Here is a 12,225-nt window from a genome sequence, read left to right as displayed (position 1 = left end):
GGTGCCCCGGCTCTGAGTCCGCCGCCGCAGCGCCCGCCGCGGCCAGCCAGGCCATGCGCAGAGCCGCCGGCATGGAAGACTTCGCCGAGGAAGACGAGCGCTGGTATGACCAGCAGGACCTGGAGCGGGGTGAGCGTTGGGGGACGGGAAAGCGGGGTGCGCCCGCGACCCCTGCCCACTGCCCCATTGTTGGGCGGCAGCACCCCGGGAAGGGCTTGGCTGGGCGCGCTGGACTCCGAGGGGTGATGCGTCCGGAAAATGGGGACGTGGAGAGAGGGGCGCTACCTGGGAAGACTCGGACCCGACGGACAGAGACCTGCTAAAAGTGGGGGGGGGGGCGTGTCTTATCATCATATTACCCCAGATAGCAGGGCATCCATCACCAACCCCCCATCTTAGAGGCAGTAGCTTCCCGGGTACCCTCAGTGTCCAGGGGGACCTGGATACCGGCTGGGGAGTCTTAGGAGGCCGGGAGGTGGCTACTTCCGAACGTTTGCCGGGAGGAGTGTGTGTGCGTGCGTTGCGGGTGGCGTGTGTTAGCGCATCCCAATTCCAGTGGCACCCTTCCCTGCCAGGATTCCTGAGCCCTAAGACTCCCAAAAAGTTCCCCAGCTCCCTCATCCCCACCCAGAGAGGGAAAGGAGGGTGGGAGTCTCCAATCTGCCTTCAGTGGGGAGGAGTCTCCTGGCCTTTCCCTTCCCGGGCCCCCACTCCATTCTGCCCGTGATTTGGAGGGGTCAGGGGTTTGACCTAAGAGAACAGGGAACCACTTCCACCTCCTTCCCCTATCTGAGAGCAGAGAGGGTGGCTGGAGGGGGTTAGAAGCTGGTGATGAGGTGGCCCAAGTGACATCACTCCAAGTAGGGGGCAGGGCAGTCAGCACAGGAAGAAGGAGGAGGCTGGAGAGGGTCAGAGCCAAGGCCAGCTGCAGTAGTGTGGATCCCCCTGTCCTCCCCCAAAGCGCCAGGTTCTAGGACTGTCAGAGCTGGAGGGGGGAGGAAACATCCCCCGGAGCGTGACTTTCCCACAGTCACCCTGCAGGCAGGGGGTGTGGATGCAAGTCGGCTACAGTTTGTTCCCCTAGGCCCTGCCTGGGTCTCCTTCCACGGGCCTTGCTGGTTTTCTCCCTGCAGTGTGGCCTCTCCCCAGCTCCTGAGCCTTTGTTGCCTGGCCCTGACTCACCCCCACGTGGCCAGATGCTGCAGATGAGTCTTTGCCCTTGTGCTCTGGACTGTGGGTTCATCAGTCTCCAGGACTAGCATGGGGCTGGGGATGCTGGGGTAGACCCTGACATGCTCCGTGCCCAACTCCCCCTCCTGGGGTAAGATGCCCAACACTGGCTGTGACCACCCCTCCCGCATCCTGGGCAATACCCCCAACACTTCATTTCACAGACATCTGTTGGGCCTCACTTAAGTACCAGGCACCATCCTAGGAGCTGGGAATAGTCACAGTTCTCTAGGTTCCTGTGGGCTGGTGGAGGAGGCAAGTTTGTAAGTAAGTGTGGGTGGTCCAGCATTATGGGTATAGGATGCAGTGGGGAGGGCTTCATGGAAGAGGCGAGCCTAGAAGGAAACATTGGAGGCAGAGCTCTTGGGAAGATGGCCTCCTGGGGAGGGGAAGCTGATGCCTATATTGTTGCTGTCTCATTTAATTCCTACACCCCTAACAAGGGCTCTAGCACCGTGCCCAGCCCAGATGTGGGAGGAAGGAGCCAGGGAATATGGGTGGCAGATGTGCTGCTTCCCGAGAGGGAGATCCCAGCCAGGCTGGGTGGCCATGCTCTGGCCCAGCAGCCTCCTGCTCCCTGGCCCTGCTGGCCTGGCCTGCAGCAGTCCCCCTCATCCGGGAGCCCCAGGAGTAGCCAGAGCCCAGGGATAAGGAGGTACCCAGAAATGAGAGAGTTTCAGAAGAAACTGGAACTTTTGACCAAACACCAACTGGCTGTGATCCATGGGCCAGGTGCTGTGCTGAGGCAGGAGACATAGTGCCTGCCCTCAGGGGATGTCACATTCTAGGAGAGGAGACTGAAGGGGGAACAAAGGTACAACTGGGATGGAGTGGGGAGGGTTCTGCGGCCACTGGCCCCGCGGACAGTGAGAGCAGAGAGGGAAAGCCTGAGACTCAGAAAGGTTTATGCCAAGTCACCTTTGAGTGGGAGGAGGAATAGGGCATCCCAGGCAGAGGAGGAAGGAAGGTTCTAGGTGGGGGGGAGGGGGGACATTTGTACCAAGGCATGGGACAGTGTGAAAGTACCACGAGGGGCTAGGAAGTGGGAGTCATCCAGAGGGCTCAGGAGGGGGTTGGAGGAGGTCCCCAGCATAGCTACTGAGGCCCCACCCCCATGGGCCCAGCCCCCTCTACCACCTCTCTAGGTGGCAAGGTGGGTAAGATGCCTGTTGCCTCCCCCTTCCCTACACTCCAAGTTCTCTTCTGCCCGACTGCTCCCTGGTTACCTTTGAGAGACGCAGGAAGTGGTTTTCTCAGCTGGCTCCCTGGTCCCCGCTCCCTGGCTGCTGCCCCAAGGACAGGCTCTGACTTCCCTTGCTCCAAGCTTGGTCACACAGATACTGTTTGACTTTGATGCCCCTCTGTCCCAGTGGATGGAGGCGGTTGGGACAAGTGAGGGCCTAGATTTTTGCCTCTTGTCTCTGCCCATGGCCACAAGCACCTTAAATAGGAAAAACACATTAATTATTAAGCACTGGCACTCTCTCTGCCCACCTCCCTCCCTCACTGGGGGGAGGGGACAGACTTCGCAGCCCCTGTGGGTATATCTTTCCAGGACAGAGTTGGCTTCTGAGTCAGAGATCTGATGACCTGGTGCCCACTCTCCCCCACCAACCCTGACCTTGAGTCCTTAGCCCTGTGGGAGAGCTCTGACATGGCCCCACCTCCACCTGGTTGCCCCAAAGGTAGCCTGACCCTGATTCTGTGGACTTGACATTCGTGCCCTGGAGGTTGTGAGCAGGACCCCGCAGGCCTGCCTGGGGGTAGCTCACCCCTCTGGCTTGTCCCACCCTCTTTACTTCCCTCTCTTCTTGCTGCCCCTTCCCTGTGCCTCCCCCACCTCTCTGGTGCCCCACCCCGACCCCAGCCAATGAAGGACAGTGGGATTTTGGGGTTTTTCTGCAAAGACCACCCCGTGGCCCCCAAGCCAGTCCACTTGCAGGGTCCAGCAGGGAAGCTGCCAGCCCAGATTCAGTACGGCCCGGGCTCGGTCCAGTGTGACCCATGAATCTGGCCGTGACAGGCTGTTTATTACTCCGGCTCTTACTTCCTGCTTAGCCAGCTCCTCCATTCTTCCACTTCCAGGCCTCCCTCCCCCTCAGGTCCTGCACCTCCCTGGCGCCTGGAGCAATCTCCTTCCCTCAGCTGGCCCATGTCCTTTCCTGGCACCTGGCTCCACTCAGTCCTCCTGCTCTGCCGCTTCTGGAGTCCTCGTGACCCCTCCCGGTGGCGTTGACCAGCTTAGCTTGTACTGTGATTCAGTTTCTCTGAGACCGCCCCTACCCCGCCCCAACCAGCACGTCCTCCCCATCCCTGAATCAGGAGGTAGCCAGGTCCCATTCACCACTTTGCAGGGCACCCTCCCACATGCCTGCTTTCAAGTGCCCTAGCCCACCAGCATCGGGGGCACACACAGCCCAGAACACTCACAGGAAAAGAAGAGCATAACATTGCAGTCTTTCTTGGCCTTGCCTTCCTCCAGCTCTGACTCTGTGATCTTGAACCCTGGGTTAAGCTGCAGGGGCTCAATGCAGGACACCTGCATGCAGACTGGTCCCTGATGCCAGCGCAGGTGGCAGTATCAGTTAGCAATGGCCTCTTCACAGACCACCCAACTGTTTCTAGTGGGGAAAACATTTATGAGTTGTGGCCCTCTGTTCTTTTTTACTTATTATTTGAAAACAACCAATTATTTCAGATAGTTTGGAGATGTGAGGTCCCTGGGTGGCACAGTTTGTGCTGGGCTACTAACCGAAAGGTTGGCAGTCCGAACTCATCCAATCTGCTTCTGTACAGATTACAGCCAAGATCTGCCTCGAGCGTTGTGCTCTCTTAAGAACTATCTATACGGGATCAAACTGACAAAGCAAGTTGAAAGATTAGATAGGAACCTTAGGGGGCAGGGAATGTATGTTAATGGGGGAGGAACAGTTTGGAAAAGGAGGGTGAGAAGGGTTGCACAACTTGAAGAATGTAATCAATGTCACTGAATTGTACATGTAGAAACTGTTGAATTGGTGTGTGTTCTGCTGTGTGTATTCTCAACAACAACAAAAATTAAAATAAATTAAAAAAGAAAAAGATTATAGCTAAGAAAACCCTCTGGAGCTCAGTTCTACTCCGTAACGCATGGGGTCGCCGCGAGTTGGAATTGACGACAACGAATTGGGTTTGGTTGGTTTGGAGATGTGCTGGATGCTTGCCATTCCATTACAGAGAAGAGCGAGCTGGGATGACTCTAGCCTCATGACCTGGGGGTGATTTTGCTAGGCTCCTGAATGATAGCCAACCCCACATCACACAGGGCTGCAGTTCACTAATTTCAAAGCCAAAGTTCATACTTGGGTGGACACCTCCAGACTTGTCCAATTGATTGTTAATAGATTTGTAAAGCAAGTGTCTTCATTCATTTACTGGGTTTATGTTGGAGTTGTCACCAGAAAGTTCCATTGCTCAAGGCTAAAGATTCTTACCTATGATTTTTTTTTTTTTTAATGGCTGTTTAGGAAAGCTGCGTAAGGTTTTCCAGGCTAAGGCATCGCAGCCTTGCTCCAGGATAGCAGGTTTGCACTCTTTCTCAGCCAGGGAACGCCTTCTCCGGGTGAAGTCTGGGCACCAGGCCCACCTCAGGGCTGGGACCTCAGTCCCAGAGGCTCCACTTCTGCCAGTTCAAATCCTCACATGGGAGCAGACTATGTTTGGTCTTGAGGGGCAGCTTGGCCCTGCGTTCACCTGCTCGGCCTCTTGGCCAGGCCAGTGGCTGGCCAGGCCACTCTATTTCCTAAGGCGATGTTATCCTCACCCAGCTTGGGCAAAAGGAAGCCTGAGCCTCTGTCCTCAACTGCCCATGAGAGTCACTGCGCTCCAGGGTCGTCCGAGAGGAAAACCGCCACCCTAGGCCTACTTGGTACCTAGCAAAGGACCCAGCTAAACCAACTGTTTCTATGAAATTTGCTGGAAGGGTGTATAGAGACCATTCATCCTCCAGGGACCCTAAGTCTGTCGCTGTGTATAAAACGGGGAAGCAATGAAGAGCTGAATCCCTGGACTGCGTCCTATGGGCCCCGGTAGAGTTGCCTTTACGCATCTCTACGCATCTAGGTTCACACCACCAGCCTAGACTGAGAGCTGTTGTAAGAAATAGCCTCATGATGTGAAAAAGACCAAAGCTTTCCTAGACTGCAGCATGGCAAAATGAGTCAAAGAGGCCTACGCTTTGTTCTGGTAATTCTGTTTCTGGAAAGTATCCTAAGGAAATAGGCAGTGATTTACATAAAGATTTTTTTTTTTACTTTTATTGTGGTGAAAATACACATAACAAAACAGACATCCTCTCAACAATTTCTACATGTACAATTCAGTAACATTGATTACATTCTTCAAGTTGTACAACCTTTCTTGCTATCCTGGCACGAAGATTTTTGTACAACGAAGTTAATTAGAGATTTGTTTTTAATCGAGAAAGATTGAAAATGCCCTGAAAGTTCACCAATAAGAACTATTTAGGGACAGCTACTTAGGAACCTGTATAATGGTCCCTGGGTGGTGCAAATGGTTTGCTTTCGGCTGCTAACCAAGTGGTTGGCTGTTTAAACCCTTCTACCAGCATTGCGGAAGAAAGGCCTGGCGATCTGCTTTTGTAAAGAATACAGCCAAGAAAATCCTCTGTAGCACATGTCATCACCATGAGTTGGAATTGACTCAAGGACAACAAGTTTGATTTTTTCATTTGTTTTATTCAACAGAATATTCTACATCCTCTAAAAATGATCAAATAGACATATATCAACACAGAAAACTACCCATGCCATGTTATTGGTTGATAAAAGCAGGTACAGAAAAATATGATTCTGTTCATTTTACTTGGATCCACGGTCAACGCCTATGGAAGCGGCATCGAACAACAGATTGCATTGGGCAAATCTGCTGCAAGAGACCTCTTTAAAGTGTTGAAAAGCAAAGATGTCACTTTGAGGACTAAGGTGCACTTGACCCAAGCCATGGTATTTTCAGTCACCTCATATGCCTGTGAAAGCTAGGCAATGAATAAGGAAGACCGAAGAAGAATCAATGCCTTTGATTTATGGTGTTGGCAAAGAATATTGAATATACCATGGACTGCCAGAAAAACGAACAAGTCTGTTTTGGAAGTACAGCCAGAATGCTCCTTAGAAGCGAGAGGGGTGAGACTTCATCTCACATACTTCAGACGTGTTCTCAGGAGGGACCAGTCCCTGGAGAAGGACGTCATGCTTGGTAAGGTAGAAGGTCAGTGAAAAAGAGGAAGACCCTCAACAAGACGGATTGACACAGCAGCTGCACCCTTGGGCTCAAACATAGCAACGATTGTGAGGATGGTGCAGGACCAGGCAGTGTTTTGTTCTGTTGTAGGGTCGCTGTGTACAACACAACAAACTTTTATCTGTAAATGTTTGAAGCACAGAGAGCTGTTTGGAAGGATGGCCACCACAATGCTAACAGCACCTTTCTGTAGGTGGTGTATTTTCTTGTCCTTCTTCTGTCCCATTTCCCCCTCCACTCCTGCCGCACACACAGAACATGACTTTAATTACTTACAAATGCCATCGTTCTTTCACAACTGTTTCGGCCACATCTATTTGTTTACGAAATTCCCAGTTAGAGACCTAAGATTCTTTATGAGGTCTATTTTCAAGTAATTTTTTACCATTGTTTTTTAACCTTCCTGTACCATTTGATTTTTTACATCCAGCCTGCCTTGTTTAACAAAAGCATTCAAAGCTATTTGAAAAAGAAAACAGCCTGTGAAACTCAGCCCTGAGCTTGCTCTAAGCATCTCGTCAAGGATCTTGCTTCTACCACCAGTCTTAGTCCATGGACTAAGCTACCTAAATCTTTTTTTTTTTTTAACAGCTTTATTGAGTTATAATTCACAGTCCATAGAATTCACACATGTAAAGTATACAGTTTAGTATATTCATGGAGTTGTATAACCATCACCGCAATTGATTTTGGAATATTTTTGTCACTCCTACCTGCCTGAGTCATTTTAGAAACAAAGGGAATGATATATTTAATATGTGTTCAGTGGGGGATGATCACCCCAAATGTCTAAGTATCCTTGCACTAGACCCACTAGAGAGAATTTTTTAAGGGTTCCAGCACCTGCCTCTTCCTTCTAACCCCCTCCGCCTCCCCACCACACATTCCCCCCAGATTCCCTCCCAGCCTCTCTGATGGGTATTCAGTGCTCATTTCCCTTTGGCAAGGGGTGGGGTGGGCTTTGGGTCCTGCAGGGCACGGTAACAGGCCGCCGGGGGAAGAGGCCGGCTTTGCCACCCAGGATGCGGAAAGCCCCTTGGAAGTTAGACTGGGAAAGGAGGAGGTTTGGGAGAGGGGCGCAGCGCACTAGGAGGGCCAGATGGCACCTGACTGAGACTCTTCTCCCAGCGCAGCCATAAACCAGCTGGTGACCTTGGGCAAGTCATTCTTCCCTCTCCCTCTCTGTAGCGTCATAAGTACAATGAGGAAGTTGGGCCAAAGAGCCCTAACATTCAACAAGCCCTTCTCCCCTCTCAGCAAACTCCTAGTCACCCTTCCAAGCCCAACTCCAGGCGGCCCACCTTCCTCAGCCTCTCGCTGCCCCCAGGAAGAGCTAGGCTCTTCGATATCCACTGTCCCAGGGCACTGTGCCCATATGTCTGTGGGTGCTCTTATTCCATTCATCCATTCTTTCAAAAGAGATTTGTTATGAACTTGCTCTGTGCCAGGCACTGTTCTAGGCACTGGAGATATCAGTGAACAAAACACAAAAATCCTTGCCCTGCTTGCGCTTGAGGCGGTGGTGGTTCGGTGTAGAATCCTCGCCTTCCACACAGGACACCCTAATTCAGTTCCTGGCCAATGCACTTCATGTGCAGCCACCACCCATCTGTCAGTGGAGGCCTACACGCTACTGTGATGCGGAACGGGTTTCAGCAGAGCTTCCAGACTAAGAAGGACTAGGAAGAAAGGCCTGGCGATCTACTTCTGCAAATCAGCTAATGAAAACCCTATGTATTACACCGGAACATTGTCCAATCTGCGACTGATTGTGGGGATGGCACAGGTCCCGGCAGTGTTTCATTCCGTCGTACATGGGGTCGCCATGAGTCAGGGCCGACTCAACTGCAGCTAACAATAACACAGCTAACAACAACAATGGAGCTTACAATTAGTCGAGGGATACCAACAAAATAAATGAGTAAGTTGTTGAGTAATTGTTTCATAAGTTATGTGAGGAGAAGTGCAAAGAAGAGCTGAGCAGGGGAGGGAGTGCAGGGTGGGAATGGGTATGATTTTCAATCAGGTGGTGGGGGAAGGTCTCCCTGAGAAGGTGCCATTTAAGTGTAGACTTGAAGGAGGAGAGGGAGCGAGCCTGGGGGGTGTGGGGAAAGAACATTCCAGTAAAGGTGACAGGCGGTCCAAAGGCCTTATTCCTGGCTTACATCTCCTCCCAAGACTGGGGGCTCCCTGACGGCAGCACCTGTATTTTGGTTGTCTTGGGGTCCCTGGGGCCCAGTCCAGAATGGATGCTTAGAACATTAAAGGGGTCCCCTGGCTTTGTAGGGAGCTCTGGTGGTGCAATGGTGAAGCGCTCCGCTGCTAACCGGAAGATCTGTGGTTCGAACCCTCCAGCTGCTCCAGGGGAGAAGGATGTGGCAATCTGCTTCCGTAAAGACTGCAGCCTTGGAAATCCCGTGGGGCAGTTCTCCTCTGTCCTATAGGGTCGCTATTAGTCGGAATCGACTTGATGACGGTGGGTCTGACTTTATTCTCATGCTGCTCCTGTCCCCCCACTCCACCCCAAGACTTGCACCTGGCCGCGGAGCTGGGGAAGACGCTGCTGGAGAGGAACAAAGAGCTGGAGGAATCTCTGCAGCAGATGTACACCACCAATGAGGAGCAAGTGCAGGAGATCGAGGTGAGGGCCACGGGGGCCTTGCAGGCACCCCCCCCCATGAGGGCCTGCGTGCGCCTTTGGGCAACTTAGAAAAAGACGCCCTCTCAGCAGACACAGCCTCAGTCCGACAGCCTTGTGCAGTCCACAACCTGCACAGCTATCCCAGGCAGCCCTATCCTACCATCTTCACCCCCTCCCCACACCTGTAGATGAATACCCCAAGCCAGCCTGTCTCTAGAAGTGACAGGAGGGTCCAGGCAGAGACATTTTTCCCCACCTGCTCTAAAGGGCCACTCAGCCCCCCTGTCCCCCCAGTACCTGACCAAGCAGCTGGACACACTGCGGCACGTGAATGAGCAGCATGCCAAGGTGTACGAGCAGCTGGATGTGACGGCCCGTGACCTGGAGCTGACCAACCAGAAGCTGGTGCTGGAGAGTAAGGCTGCCCAGCAGAAGATCCATGGGTGAGGGCCGGGCTGGGGGAGGGCGATGCCGGGGCTGGGTGTGCAGACTGGTGGATGCCCCTTCTCCAGGAGCCCAGGCTAGGAACCTGGGATGGTGGAGAGTTTGCCCGTCGGTGCCGTGTGCTTTAACATTCAGGTCACAAGGCTTCTTGAAGTGCCGCTGCCGCGCTAGGCTGTGTTTTAGGCACAGGGATACAGTGGTGAACCAACTCTGTCCTGCCCTCTGGGAGCGCACAGCCCGGGAGGGAAGACTGGCGTGTAAATACTTGATTGCAGTGCTGTGTGTTAAGTGTGCAAAGAACTGTGGTGGCACGGAGGAGGGGTGCTCGGCTTGGCCTGGGAGGTGTGGGTGAGGGGCGGGTCCTTGGGTAGATGGGGAGTTCCCCTGTCTGAGCTTAGCACCAGGAGCATATCTCAAGGTCACCTGTCTGTCCCCAAGCCCACGTCCCTCCATCTGCAGGGATCCAAGGCTGGGGATACACAGGGAGGAACGCTGGTCCCGTCCCCTTAAAGTGCCCCCCATGTGTGTCTCCCACCCTACCCCTAGCCTGACGGAGACCATCGAGCGCCTACAGGCCCAGGTGGAGGAGCTGCAGGCCCAAGTGGAGCAGCTGCGGGGCCTGGAGCAGCTGAGGGTACGCCGAGAGAAGCGGGAACGCAGGCGCACTGTCCACACTTTCCCCTGCCTCAAGGAGCTGTGCACCAGCCCCCGGTAAGCAAGGGGCCACTCGCGGTGCAGCAGCCGGCCTCTGACTGCCAGCCAGGGGAGGGTGGGCACCCGGCAGCCGTGGGCACAAGCCTTGGCACATCTTACAGGCCATCGGGGAGGCCCTGGTCCTGTTGTTAACAAGAGTAAAAGCAGCTGGCGTTGACGGGGCCGTGGTTCTCCTGGCAGTACTGGGAGGTGTGTTTTATGGTCCCCACTGCTCAGATGGGAAAAGTGAAGCCCAGAGCTCATGTGTCTTCTCCAGGGTCACACATTTAGTAGGATTCCAACCCAGGAGGGGTTAACCTCCACCCCTTCTAGTTCCCATCAAATCTAAGACCATAGGACTCCTTAACGTAGAATTTATATCATGTATTTAGTGGGTGTTTCAGTAAAGGTCCTGGCAGGAAACAGCCCCTCAAACAGAGTAATTGAGGAGGGATTAATCAAGAGGTGTAGGCAGGGTGGAGGGAACTCATGAGGTCAATATCATTGCCCAGGGTTAGCAACAGCAAGGAGCTGTGACCATCTCACGCCTAAGGGGGCGAGGGCAAGGGGGTTGCTGGAACCTGGGAGGTGTGGAGAGGGCTGCTTGATGGGGCTACCCAGGAGAGAGCCTGGGGACACATACCCTGCGACCTCATTCTACTCCCACCCTCTGACCTCCTGCCAGTGCCTCCCATTGGCTGAGTTCATGAGAGAGTGACAGTTGAGGCAGGCATAGAGGTCAGCCTCCTGCGGCAGAGAGCAAGGGGAGAAGGGTCTAGAGAGCCACACGAGAGCGTCCAGCACCATGGACAAGACAGATGTAGTGTCCAGGCTGGGCTCTGGGGCCTTGCCATGACCCCTGCCCTACGGCCCTCAGGTGGGAGGATGCCTTCCGCCTGCACAGTTCCTCCCTGGAGCTGGGCCCGCGGCCCCTGGAGCAGGAGAACGAGCGGCTGCAGTTCCTGGTGGGGGCGCTGCGCTCACAGGTGAGCCAGGAGCGGCAGCGCAAGGAGCGTGCGGAGCGTGAGTACACGGCCGTGCTGCAGGAGTACTCGGAGCTGGAGCGGAGGCTGGGTGAGCTGGAGGGCTGCCGCCTGCGCGTGCAGGAGCTGGAGGCCGATCTCCTGGAGCTGCAGCAGATGAAGCAGGTCAAGACCTACCTGCTAGGCCGGGAGGACCACCTGGCCGAGGCCCTGCTCGAGCCGCTTACCCATGCCCCTGAGGCTGACGACCCCCAGCCTGGCGGCGGTGGTGACTTGGGTGCCCAGGACGGCGTCTCCTCACCAGCTGCCTCCCCAGGCCACGCCGTGCGCAAAAGCTGCAGTGACACGGCACTCAACACCATTGTAGCCAAAGACCCAGCCAGCCGGCACGCGGGCAACCTGACGCTGCACGCCAACAGCGTGCGCAAGCGGGGCATGTCCATCCTGCGGGAGGTGGACGAGCAGTACCACGCGCTGCTCGAGAAGTACGAGGAGCTGCTGAGCAAGTGCCGGCAGCACGGGGCTGGCGTGCGGCACGCCGGCGTGCAGACCTCGAGACCCATCTCCCGGGACAGCTCCTGGCGGGACCTGCGGGGGGGCGAGGAAGGCCCGGGTGAGGCCAAGGTGGGGGCCAAGAGCGTGAGCCAGCATGTAGAGGCGGTGGACAAGCGGCTGGAGCAGAGCCAGCCTGAGTACAAGGCACTCTTCAAGGAGATCTTCTCCAGGATCCAGAAGACCAAGGCCGACATCAACGCCACCAAAGTCAAGACGCACAGCAGCAAGTGAGGCTTCCCTGCCTGCAGCCTCCCCGGGCCCAGGCATGGGGGCCCTCTTACCTGGCACCTGCAGCCTCCCCAGGCCCAGGCGTGGGGGCCCTCTTACCTGGCACCTGCAGCCTCCCCGGGCCCAGGCGTGGGGGCCCTCTTACCTGGC

At 54.8% G+C, this 12,225-nt stretch overlaps 1 protein-coding gene across 1 annotated transcript; it reads left to right on the top strand.

Moving 5' to 3' along the window:
• Positions 1-53: 53 nt before the first annotated feature.
• Positions 54-12,078, top strand: CDR2L (cerebellar degeneration related protein 2 like). Its single transcript, XM_004374159.1, has 5 exons — positions 54-129; positions 9,060-9,172; positions 9,467-9,615; positions 10,163-10,327; positions 11,187-12,078. The coding sequence occupies exons 1-5, from the start codon at positions 54-56 to the stop codon at positions 12,076-12,078; spliced, it is 1,395 nt and encodes a 464-aa protein (XP_004374216.1).
• Positions 12,079-12,225: the final 147 nt, after the last annotated feature.

Source organism: Trichechus manatus, unplaced genomic scaffold, assembly GCF_000243295.1.
Source record: "Trichechus manatus latirostris isolate Lorelei unplaced genomic scaffold, TriManLat1.0 scaffold00028, whole genome shotgun sequence".
Taxonomy (NCBI): Eukaryota; Metazoa; Chordata; class Mammalia; order Sirenia; family Trichechidae; genus Trichechus; species Trichechus manatus.
This window is presented reverse-complemented; position numbering and strand designations above follow the sequence as displayed.